This window comes from Myotis davidii, unplaced genomic scaffold (genome assembly GCF_000327345.1).
Source record: "Myotis davidii unplaced genomic scaffold, ASM32734v1 scaffold573, whole genome shotgun sequence".
In the NCBI taxonomy this organism is placed as follows: domain Eukaryota; kingdom Metazoa; phylum Chordata; class Mammalia; order Chiroptera; family Vespertilionidae; genus Myotis; species Myotis davidii.
In genome coordinates, this window is record NW_006285997.1 from 589,196 (window position 1) to 601,683 (window position 12,488).

Sequence of the window (12,488 nt, forward strand, 5' to 3'; positions counted from 1 at the left end):
ATTTGTGTTGTTTTATATGTCTGTTGTTATGTTATTGTTTATTAATCAATTTATATATTATTTTCATATACATTTTACTGATTTTCTTTAATCTCTGACACTTCTATTATAGAGAAAGGGTGAATAGTGATATTAATATATTTCTTTTAACTAATTTCCTTTCAATGTGCTAGAACCCATGCACTGGGCCACTAGTGTATATATAAATTTTTTTTTAAAAGGAGGTGAGGTTTAAGGATTGTTTGAAAATTTTCAGAGGTGATTTCTCAAGGTTTCGGGAATCTTTGTTCAAAATATGCACGCATGTCAGCCTGCTAGCACGGGCTGCTGTTGGCACGGAGGCTGCTGTTAGGCAGAGCAAGCACACCATTTGTGAGGCATGATCCCTCCATGTCCCCGTGTGGTACTTTGAGGATAAAAGTGTGTGTTCTTGGACGAATAAAAGTTGCGAGGGCATGTTTAACAGATGTCTACCTAAAATCATTGCCCTGAGCAAGGAGGCTCATGCAGAGAGAAGTGCGATCTTGTCTAGAAGATGCCTTAAGTCGACTGGGTACCTGCCCTCTTAGTTCTCAACAGGAAGGCACAATCGCTTGAAGCGGAAGCCAGCGCCTTGGTCACACTGAACCTAAGGCAACTGATTTAAGAGTGTGATGCCATAAGCTTATTCATTTGGCTTTGCTATTGGTTTGTTTTATCAAAAATACTTACACAATCTCTGACCTTCCTCGGATGGTCCGTTCCTTATATCTCCATGCTGACCAGCTGCCCACACTAGGCATCCCCTCACCTGCTCCCAAGCAGGGCATACAGTGGTGTCTGTTCACCTCAGTGCTGTTTCTTTAAAAGGACCAGGGCATTCAAAACAACAGGTCTCTCCCTTCCTTTGTAACCCTCCCGAAGTGCACTGATTATTCCTCCTCTCCCCAGGCATTCTTTGTCAAGGAGTATATCTTAAGTCACCCTGAAGACGGAGAGAAAATTGCCCGGTTACGAGAGCTGATGCTTGAGCAGGTAAGGCAGAGGCGTGGCTGGGCCGAGAAGGGGCGTGGCTGGGCTGAGGAGGGGCGTGGCCAGACCAGGGCTGCAAGGGACAAATGACAGCTGCTACTCCACTCAAAGGAATGAAGCAGTTGATAGTTGAACAAAGGAAACTGGAAGGTTTACGTTCCTCTCTTTGGGGATCCTCGTGGCGGGAAACCTTGGTTTACATCAGGAGCGGTTCCTGGATGCGCTCTGAGTGAACAGAATAAACTTTAACAAAAACAAGAAGCATAGCAGTTAGCGTAGAATCCCTGTGCGCTGCGTGCTTCCTCCTTGATGGATTTTGAAGTCTGGGGGCAGTGGATGGGCGCAGAAGAACCTGAGGGGAGAGAGAAGAGCAACGTGGAAAAGAGGGGTGCTCCCCAGAAAAGAGATCCCTCAGGGAACAGCGCCCTATCCTGCCAACAGGGGGCAGCCCCGTCCCATCTGGGGAAGCGCCTGAGGAGCCAAAGGGACACGTAACTGCTTCTAAGGTTATTAGAAATCTAGGACACGTGGGGTGGCAGGAACTTCGAGTCTTTGGAATCAGGGACCACAGTCTGGATCCCCATCGTGTCCTCTGCTCGCAGGACGGTCTGAGCCTCCGTGTCCCTGCCTGCGCCTTAGGGACTGCTCCTGTCCTGCTGGGTCGAGAGGAATGAGCGCCAATGCATGCAGGCGTGTGGGGACGGTGCTTGACCTCAGGGGGCACGCCGTGGAGTGACGCGTCCATGCGGACTCTATCCGTGTGTGTTTCTCCAGGCACAGATTCTGGACTTTGGCTTGGTCGTGCATGAGAAGTTTGTACCTCAGGACATGCGACCCCTCCACAAGAAGCTGGTGGACCAGTTCTTCATGATGAAGTCGAGTCTAGGGATACAGGTAGGTCCACAGTGTCCATGCCCCAGCACTCTCACCTTTAGCTGTTCTTAGAGAGCCGAGGCGGTGGTCAGTGGTGACATCTTGTGGTGCTTCTACCAAACTGCACCATCTGGCCGGGAGTCCTCGGATATTAACACTGCATCGCCATCTTTTGGCCATGCCCAGCTTTTAGGAAAATGAAAGTAAGCGAGAGAAAGCTTAATAAGCCTGGCTAGTGTGGCTCAGTGGTTGAGTGTCAACCTATGAACCAGGAGGTCAGGGTTCGATTCCCCGTCAGGGCACATGCTTGGGTTGTGGGCTCATTCCCCAGTGTGGGGTGTGCAGGAGGCAGCTGATCAATGATTCTCTCTCATCATTGATGTTTCTATCTCTTTTTCCTTCTCCCTTCCTCTCTGAAATCAATAAAAACATTTTTTTTTAAAAAAAGAAAGCTTAATAATACTGAAACCTACCATACTAGCCCTATGTAAAGATTTCAGGATACTCAGCACGCATATCTAATATATTGAAATAGCGCATAGGTTATTTTGCCCACACGGTTCCTCTTCTGAAGGGTTTTCTGCATTACTCTTAGGAGTTCTCCGCTTGTATACAAGCCAGCCCAGTCCACTTTCCTAACGGAAGCCCTCGTGTGTGCCGGAACTCGGCGCCCGCCTCCATGAGCCCAGACGGTTCCCGGGTAATCCCCAGGCGCAGGTGAGTCCTATTCTTGGTTCTCGTACACTTTGGCACCCGCCCCCGCACAATGACCTGGAATGGTCGGCTCCTTCTTGCACAGTTTGTCAAATCCGCTACTTCTTAATGAAATCATTAACCCGCGAGGCAGCTGCAGGCATCTGCTACTGGTGAGCCATCCACAGCATGAGGAATAAATACACGCAAACATATGACTAGATCAAGGCAAACAGGAGACGCCAAAAAGGGTGGATATATTTTTTAATGTTTTTGTTGATTTTAGAGAGGGGAAGGCATAGAAACATCAGTGATGAGAGAGAATCATTGATCGGCTGCCTCCTGCACTCCCCACACTGGGGATCAAGCCCGCCACCTGGGCATGTGCCCTGACTGGGAATCAAACCGGGGACCTCTCGGTTCATGGGTTGACGCTCAACTACTGAGCCACACTGGCCAGTCTAGGGTGGATATTTTCCCCTTTGGTTTAACACCAGGCCAGCGTGGGATAAAGCACAGTTCAAAGACTGAGTTAACAACCGTTTCTCCCCCCCCGCCCTTCGCCCCCCCACCAGCCCGCTAAGTTACCCGGCCATCAACCGGTACTCTTCGTCGTCGCTGTCCTCACAGGCCTCTGCTGAAGTCAGCAACATCACGGGGCAGTCGGAGAGCTCCGACGAGGTCTTCAACATGCAGGTGCGGGACTCGCGTTCTGTCTTTCCTGTCACGCATTTCCGCCTCCGTCCCAGGCCTGCCTCCTCTGGGCAGTGCTGCTGGGCAGAGCCTGCGACGAGACCGGGACTGGAGGGCAACCTGGAAACGCTGGCCTGGTCTCTGGGGTCTGCAGGGCTGGTCCAGCCCCACTCACTGTCAGAGGCAGGGACGGGCGAGGGAGAGCCAGGCGCGCCCAGTCAGCTCTGAGCCCCTCTGGTCCGGGCTCCGCATGGCCACCTCTCAGCATCTCTAACTGGCCTTTCCCCTGTAAGGATACGTTGTTTACGGGTCCATTATAAAATCTCTTCCTTAGGTATGTCCGAAAATTTCTGCAATAAAGAGTCTTTTTGCCAAAGAAAAAAATATAGTTTTAGGGATTTTAGAGTTAGTGTAGCTCTTGCAGCAAAAAATTTTATTTAGGCACCACTAATGTGGCATCTATAACAGCCCTGTCAGACTAAGCTGAACTTCCTCTCCACTGTCCTTGAAGAAAAGGCTCCATTCATATCGCCAAATACATGCTTTGAACACATTTTTGGAGGAAGTGGGAAGATGGATTCTCTGCCTCTTAGAAGCACTCGCCTGCTTACGTGGCCGGTGTCCTGCTGTCTTAGTCAGGTGGCCTGCCAGTGGTCCCCAGCCACACAGATAGCTGGCCAGCATGAATGCCTGCCTTGGGCAGGAGTCAAAATCTCAAGTTCTTTTCTTTTAGAAAATATTTTTTAAAATTGATTTTTAGAGAAAGGGGAAGGGAGAGGGAGAGAGAGCAAAATATGAGAGTGAGAGCAAAACATTGATGCTTCCTGCGCGCCCCCTGTCCCAGATCGAGCCACAGCCTGGGCATGTGCCCTGACTGGGAATCGAACCAGCGACCTTTTAGTGCACAGGACGACCCCCAGCCAAGCCACACCAGACACGGCCCAAATTCTGGATTAATTCAGACAGGTCTTCCTATCAGTCCGAGTCAGTCTGATTTTTCTATGCGTCAAAATGGCCTTTTCTTTGCTGTTAATTTGAAAAGAACACATGGGTGACTTTGCTTTGGACGTGTCGGTGTGGCGCAGCCTGAGCAGCCCGTGATACCGCTCCCCTGTGTTACAGCCAAGCCCGTCTACCTCAAGCCTGAGTTCCACCCACTCCGCCTCGCCCAACGTGACCAGCTCTGCCCCATCGAGTGCCAGAGGTCAGCGCCGGGTGCGGTGGGCTGAGGGGCCCGGGAGCCACCCAGGCCTGGGAGCCGGGGTTTCCGTGTCCCGATCTGTGGCCACAGCCACGGCACTCAGCTCCCAGCTGCAGACGGTGGCGCCCCCTCACTGACCATCCTTCCTCTCTTCCAGCTTCTCCTCTCTTGTCCGACAAACACAAACATTCCCGAGAGAACGCCTGCCTGTCGCCGCGGGAGCGGCCGTGCAGCGCCATCTACCCCACACCTGTGGAGCCTTCGCAGGTAACCCTCCGGCCGGGACCCTCGAACAAGGGAGGGTCTGGAATGGCTCACATGTCCCCGAAGAAACACGGTGGCTGCCAGAGGCAACCCGTGGGCTGCGTTAGATGGCGCATCCCGCCTGCAGGGGCCAGGGACCGGGTCTGCGCCGGTCGGAGGGACTTTCTGCCCAGCCACTTCCTCAGCAGACACATGGCTGTTGCCTGAGAGAAAAGCGGAGAGGGAGGCGAGGCATGGTCCCCTCTCGGATCTGACTCTGCGTTTCTTTTCTTCTTTAAATATGTTTTTATTAAGTTCAGAGAGAGGAAGGGAAAAGGAGAGAGAGAGAAAGAGACATTGATTTGTTGTTCCACTTATTGATACATTGATTGGTTGATTCTTGTATGTGCCCTGACTGGGGAGCGAACCCGCAACCTTGGTGTATTGGGAGGGTGCGCTACCCAGCTGAGCAGCCCGGCCAGGGCAGCACTTGTACCTCTATAGAGCAGCACAGCCTATCTGCTACTTACCATTTGTTTTTTCCTACATTTTATTGTGAAAAGTTGTTTACCATTTTTATTTAAAATCTAAGCCCAACTTTTGAAACACTGTGTTCTCTTTGTCGAAGCCTAGGGCTCTTCCCTTTTCCCCCTTACATATAATTAATTCTGTTCCTAGGGACCTCCGATATCATACAAAATATTGTTCTGAACAAAAAGTTTCCATAACAAGATCATCCTCTCATTTTCTAGAAGGTCCCCCAAGTCAGCCTGTCACCCCATAACCACAGATCCTTGTGCCTTCCAGAGGCTGCTGTTCAATCACATTGGAGACGGAGCCATGCCGCGCAGCGACCCAAACCTGTCCGCACCTGAGAAAGGTAGGCGGCAGCAGCGTCAGCCCTGGACTGTGCGTGGGCCTGTCTGTCCTCACTGCTCGTCTCCACGTGTCCGTGTGGAAGGCATGTCTCGGGTCTGGAGGATCAGGACCCAGGTGCCCTGTAGGGGATAAACAAAGGCAGTCCCTCACGATGCGGTCTTTGAACGCTGTCTTTCTGTCGGTTTAACAGCAGAGCCTGAGCCAGTTAGGGACTCCTCTGGGAAGTGGCTTTTCCGTGAGTCCCCGAGGCCAGCCCTGCCTTCCTGCGACGGAGAGGCCCATGAGGCTGCATGCTCCGCACAGGGACGCACACTTTCCCAGAGAAGTCCCTGCCACCCCACCCCCCCACCTCCCCCTGGCCCTCACACAGCTCCTCTGCCAGCGCGTGTCGTGTGTGGTGACTCGGGTACTGTTGAGTTGCAGTCCAGTGTGTAACGGAGTGCCCTCTGCCTCAGAGCCACACAAAAGGAGAAGCAGACACATGCATTGCAGCGAGCAGCCCATTAGTATCAGTCTGTGCAGCATAGTGGGGGACTTCCAGGGTGCGGGGCTGGGGAGCCAGGCCCCCACTGGCTTCTCTCAGGCCAGCCTCGCAGAGCCCAGTGGTCCCACCAGCCCCAGTCAGGAGTCACTAAGGAAACGTCCCTGAAAAGTGCCCTGGAATCACCCTCATTAAGAGCTGGGCTGTGTTGTCGTGGAGTATCCGTACAGTGACATCCAGCCTGTCCTCGGGAGGTCACATTGGTGAGACCGCAGCCCCAGTTCCTAGTATTTTAGAACAAAAATGTGGCTTTCATCTTACAAGTCAGATGTTGATCTCTGTCTGAAGAATGTAGGGATACGGCCTTTTCCTCGGAAATCCTGCTGCCAAAGGAAACCACAAAGCAAACTGGAACGGAACCGAGGAAAGGTTTTCAAGAGCCGTCATTGCATCCCATTAAATGCACGTGGCAAAATGTTGGCATCCTAGCCACGACCACCAGGGGGCAGTGCCTGCGCAGGGAGCAAGCCGGGGGCCCTCCAAGGCCTGCCTGGAAACTGCAGCACAGCGCTATTTATAACCCTTGCCTCTAGCCGCCTCCTGTCAGGGTGGCTCCATATTTCTGCATCTCGCTGAAGCGCGCAGCAGGCCAACGAGAAAAGAGGAAGATGCCAGCCCAGTCGGAGTCCTCTGTAGGACGTGCCTCAGTAGAGTGCATTGATTTCGGGAGCTGGGGCCCTCTTCCCAGAGTGGGTCCGGTCCGCAGGCGGTGTGGTAGGCTGTCCCTTCCCCGTGATCCTGCCAGCATTTGTCGCCGCCTTCCCCCTTTTGAGTGCCACGCATCCACAAGTCCCTGCGAAGGGCAGTTTTGAAGTCATCTAGTGGTTGCATTCTTTGTCTGCCCTCGCACCTGAACAGGTTTGTAGTTCTATCAAGGCTCTGCGCTACGTGTGACTGTGAGTGCAGTACACAGACCCGGTCTCACCGAGTTAAACGTCAGCTCTCACGGTGAGGGAGGCAGGCAGAGAAAGGGCCCGGCCTTAGCAGCTTTCCTGTGTGTGTGCATGTGCGCGTGTGTGGGTGTGCGCGTGCATGTGTGTGTGTGCGCATGTGTGTGCATGTGCATGTGTGCGTGCGTGTGTGTGTGTGTGTGTGTGTGTGCGCGTGTGGTGTGCTGAAATCCAGTTGGTTTCTTTCATTCTGGGTAACTGATTCTTTAAGGTCCCGGGTCCAAAGGGCGGAGTGCTTTAGCTCTGTCGTTCCCTTCCAGCTGTGAACCCCACCCCTAGCAGCTGGAGCCTGGACAGTGGAAAGGAGGCCAGGAGCATGGCGGAGAGTGGGAGGCTCCTCTCGCCCCCTGTCCCTCCGCGACCCGCACTGACGGGTGGGTATATGACGCGTGCGCATAGTCGCTTCTCTGCAATAACCACTGCGCTGACTGCTCCCGCTGCGGATTGCGCAGAGAAAGGCAGGGGGTGGTCCTGGCGCGGGGGGCCTCCGTCACTGCCTAATGCGTGGGCGCTGTCCCTCTCTCTGCGGGACTCCTGCTACACTGCGTTGCCCGTGGGCTCTGACGGGAGCGCCTGCTCTGCATGCTGCGGCTGACACTGCCCTCCTAGCCCCTCCTCCGCGGCAGCCTCGGCTGGCGCGCTGCCTCCTCCCCTCCCGTGTGGAGCTGATGCCAAGGCCATAGGCGGCCCCGAAACAGGCACTGACGGACCCTAACTCTGATGGGCGGCTGGGGACAACTCCCCCCGTGCCACGCTGTGTGCTGCCCAGAGCGGGCCGTATTCGATCATTTCTCGAAGGCCTGAGTTCAAGAACCCTGACAGTAATGGTGGGGGAAGCTGCCTGTGAGGTGACAGCAGGAACAGGGCCCCGGTCCTCCTGAACAAGCCCTTTGCTCAGTGACCTCCACGGGGGGTGTCACTGAGAGGGCTGACCCGCTCTGCCAGCTCCCCTACCCTGGTGCTGGGCACAGTCGTCCCAACACTTAACGCAGGTCGAGAGTAGTTCTGAAACTATGCACGCACCCCGCCTCTGGTAGAGGAAATACGATGCCATTGCCCCTGTGGGCTTCCCTGGAGGACCCGTTTCATGTGCTGCATTTTAGGATCTTTTTTTGTTTACTGAGAAGAGGAAAGCAACTTTCTTTTTATGCACTTAATTATCTACACTTTTTTTATTGATTTCAGAGAGGAAGGGAGAGGGAGAGAGAGAGAAACACCAATGATGAGAGAGAATCATTGATCGGCTGCCTCCTGCACGCCCCCTACTGGGGATTGAGCCACAACCTGGGCACGTGCCCCGCCTGGGAATGAAACCGTGATCTCCTGGCTCACAGGTCGACGCTTACCCACTGAGCCACGCCGGCCGGGCAGCCTTTCTTTTTCAAATAAAATTCTCTGCTGCCCGGTTTTCTGTCGTTGCCATAGCTAAACTCCACCAGCAGGGTTTGAAAGGCCGTGAGAGCTTTTAGCAGAGCAGGAGCCACTGGGCTCAGCTGTGCAGGGCACCAGTGTCACTGCGGCCCCCCGGTGAGGACTCGGCCCCAGGTGACGTGTTCTGCCGTTAAACCTGGTTGTGTGGCTGCAGGTGGGAACTTGGAAAGCATTTCAGCAGCTGTCAGCTGGGGGCGGTTCGGCTCCCAGGCCCATTCAAACCTGTAGGCAAGGGCCCCAGCGGGGCTGGCGTAGGCTCCGTGCGAGAATGCCTTCCTGAGCAGCGGCTCTGAGCCTGAGCGGGCAGGTGCGCAGGAGGGGTCACTGCACACCGAGCCAGGAGAGGCCCCGCGCACACGGGTGACTGACCTCTGCAGGGTAGCGTGGCGGGCTGCCTCCCTTCCGCACAGATCCTCCTGGTCTGTCCTCTGTCCTCATCTGTGCTCTCTGTGGGGGCGGGGTGGGGGGTGTCTGGACTGTCTGTCTCCACTTCAGCCTCTCTGTGGTTTCCTGTGAGTTATCAACCTCCCATGACAGCCGGTGGGGAGGGGGGCGGGGGGGCCGGCATGGGCAGCTCACCACAGAGCAGTAAACCCCAAGCTCATGAACCCCGACTTGGTGGAATTAGGAGAGGCGTCTGCTCTCTGCACAGAGCAGTTCATCCATCCACGTGCCGGGTCCAACATGGGGCTGGGCCAGTGGGCGGGAGGAACACGCCTGTCTGCCCCGATGATGAAATCTAGGGCACCGCCCCCTCCCCCACCCCCATCCTCCATCCCGGGGACCAAGGGGGACAGGAGTACAGGCATTAGGGGGCTAGTGGTCGTGGCCAAGGGTTTCTGCGGTTCACAGTGGGGGGTGGGGGCGACCAGTCAGAGGCTGGAGTCCGTGTGCCTCGGGGCCTAGTCAGTCTGTGCTGCCCAGTGCCCTGGGCTTCCCTTTGCCACTCAGGCCCAAGCCAGCAGCGTCTGTGGAGACGGCTCCCGGCCCCCCACACCCACAGGCCTCTGGGCTTTGGGGAGATGGAAGGGACGATGGGCCCTCTGGGGCCCTGCCACTGAGGCTCAGGCATCCTGCTCGGCTGTGGCTTTTCACTCCCCTCCCAGTCCGGACGCTGCCAACCTTGGGTGACTTACGCCCCTGCCCAGGTCCTCCTGCCCAGGTCCTCCTGCCCAGGGCCACCTGAGGGTTTGCACACGCAGAGGGCATGCCCGGGGGTCACCCACCCGGTGTTTCTGAATTGAAACTCTCTCTCTTTACAGCTTCGCCTGCGAGACACACGGCGCCGGTCTCCCCCTCACCTGCCGGGCGGTCTCCGTTGAAGGTACGGCTCTCGTTTAACTGAGCCTGGGATGGGCCCCGTGTTCCCTCCCCCCTGAGGAGCCCCCTGGTCCGTTAGCAGGGCTTTCATTTGCACGGAGTGGGCAGAGAAGTGGGGGGCAGCGCGAGGAAGGCGGGCGGGAGCGGCCCTGGGCTTTCCCCTGGGGGTGCCGCCTCCGCTCACGCAGCCCGTGTTCAGGTTATTAGCCTCCTCACTCGCAAATGGTGCCGGTGAGGGTGTGCCGCCTGGAGAGAGACGCCCAATTAGGAAAAAAATATGGTCCCAGTGTCACCTCCTAGGACCATGGTCGGCAAACTGCGGCTCGCGAGCCACGTGCGGCTCTTTGGCCCCTTGAGTGTGGCTCTTCCACAAAATACCACATGTGGTGCACGTACAGTGCGATTGAAACGTCGTGGTCCATGCGCAGAAGTCAGTTTTCAGCCTGGGCAAGTCCATTTTGAAGAAGTACTGATGATATTTGGCTCTGTTGACTAATGAGTTTGCCAACCACTGTCCTAGGACAGGTTCGGCCTGCCCTGGTTTAAGAGGCATTAAAACCACACCACCTTGAATCGACATCAGGGTCAGAGTGTCCGAAATAGTGTTCTGGGCCTTTTGCCTTCTCATCAGCCTCATCCACTCTGACACAGCCGAACCTAGTTTCTCTTTTCCTATTTTATTTTTAAAAAAAATATGTTTGTATTGACCTCAGAGAGAAGAGAGAGAGGTAGAGACATCAATGATGAGAATCATCGATTGGCCGCCTCCTGCATGCCCCACGCTGGGGATCGAGCCCGCAGCACGGGCATGTGCCCTGACCGGGAATTGAACCCTGACTTCCTGGTTCGTAGGCTGATGCTCAACCATTGAGCCTCGCTGGCCAGGCTCTATACCTATTTTCTACCAAGACTTTCGAATACATTAATGAAAAGCCAGGCAGTGCAATGACTTTTTAAAGCTTTAAAGATCAGACGTTTGTCCGGGTCTGTAGACACGGGCTATTGGACATCTCTGAGCAGACACAGTCCCGCGGGGAGGTCACGGGTAGCCGTCCAAGGGTAGATGTCCAACGGTGTCGGGCTGAGGCAAGGCCTGCCAGTCCGTGTGGGCGTGGTGCCCAGAGCTGCTGCCTGGAGGCACCTGCAGTGGAAAGAATGATTTCATCCCCGAGTGACGGGGACCTACATGCCCCCTGTCCCTTTCGAGGGGGAGAGGTTTCTATGTAACGTCGAAGGAAAACAGGTCCTTAGCCGTCTGAGCAGCAGCTGCTCATAGAAACCGAGAACCTGAAACAGGAAACCAAAAAGAGGGAGGAAATCGCAAAGAAGCGTGACGTCGTTCACGTTGCCCACGTTTCCGACAGAGCCAGTTTCCTGCTGGTTTGTCGTCTCCACCATAGCGGCCCCGAGAAAGCCCCGGCCTGTGCCTGCTCTGCAGCCGGGACTGTGGTCTCGGTGTGACGGGAGGGAAAGCGACGCGGCCGTGGTGTTTCCACAGCTTCCCACCCGCCTCACGCTCCCTCCCACACGGCGCTACGGACCAGTACCTGCACCTTCCCTTGATTTTGCCGAGTAGTAATAAGACTCTAAGTCTTAGAGAATGATGGGGTGGGAGCAGAACAAAAAGGACAAAGGGATGGAAATGTTGAAATAGCTGAGTGGATAGTGCTGTGCAGCAGACCTGCATCCGTCCTCACTGCCCGTCTCTGTGGCCACGTGGTCACAGTGGGGTCGCAGTGATGGCCAACCTATGGCACGCGTGTCAGAGGTGACACGCGAACTCATTTCTTTGGTTGATTTTTCTTTGTTAAATGGAACTTAAAAAGTAAGCACGTGCCGATGCAGGGGCTGCCAGCTGACATGAACCAGAGAGGGAGTCGGGAGCATGTTGTGGTCGGGTGGGGACTGTGGCAAAGGAAAGACTGTATCCCCTTTGGCCAGGAGCAGCCCCTGCTCAGCTTCAAGAAGTTATGAGACACTGAGCTATTGTTGCTAGAACTTGCAGTTCTTTATGAAATGCCAGAAATCTGGTTTAATCCACAGAACTTATCCTCCTGCTGCTCTGGAAATCACGGCATTGCCAGGCGTGGTCTTCCCAGGCCCCTTTCCTGGCGTCTCCCCGGGGTCTTCTCTCTGGGTGCTTGCGCCTTGTGGGGTGGTCCGTTTCCTCCTCTTCTAAAGACAAAGGTCAGATTAGATGTGGGCTCACCCCGGGGCTTCCTTTTAAGGGAGCTCGCGCTGTAAAGGCCCCGTCTCCAAAGACACCCCATCTGCGGTGCTGGGTTAGGGCTTCCCTGCCCACAGTCAGTGGGGCGTGCACCTGAGGGTGTGACCCCGCCCCTCGCAGGGGGTGACTCGCTCTGTGTGCCCCTGGCTCCCCTGTCTCTCCGCCCGTTTTGCCTGCAGGGCCCCGGGCAGTCCTTCACGCCCTCCCCGGTGGAGTACCACTCGTCCGGGCTGCTCTCCAACTCGCCGGTGCTGTCGGGCAGCTGCAGCAGCGGCATCTCCTCGCTCAGCCGGTGCAGCGCGTCGGAAATCTCGGGCTTCGAGAACCCGGTGAACGAGCCATCGGCGCCCGCGCCCGGGTCGGGGTCCGGCTACAGCGCCCCCGAGGAGCCCGCGCGCAGGGACAGCAAGACGCCCCCGCCCTACA

At 55.5% G+C, this 12,488-nt stretch overlaps 1 protein-coding gene across 1 annotated transcript in view; it reads left to right on the forward strand.

Annotated features, from left to right (window-relative positions):
- The window catches only part of DOCK4 (dedicator of cytokinesis 4), a gene marked incomplete at its 3' end in the record, with an annotated part of 102,802 nt that extends 90,315 nt beyond the window's left edge, over positions 1-12,487 (forward strand). The window contains exons 44-53 of the mRNA XM_015559687.1: positions 931-1,014; positions 1,786-1,905; positions 2,480-2,601; positions 3,153-3,273; positions 4,393-4,474; positions 4,629-4,738; positions 5,522-5,594; positions 7,345-7,458; positions 9,778-9,839; positions 12,242-12,487. Of these exons, the coding sequence (XP_015415173.1) occupies positions 931-1,014; positions 1,786-1,905; positions 2,480-2,601; positions 3,153-3,273; positions 4,393-4,474; positions 4,629-4,738; positions 5,522-5,594; positions 7,345-7,458; positions 9,778-9,839; positions 12,242-12,487 (1,134 nt within the window). The remainder of the gene's footprint in view (positions 1-930; positions 1,015-1,785; positions 1,906-2,479; positions 2,602-3,152; positions 3,274-4,392; positions 4,475-4,628; positions 4,739-5,521; positions 5,595-7,344; positions 7,459-9,777; positions 9,840-12,241) is intronic.
- Position 12,488: the final 1 nt, after the last annotated feature.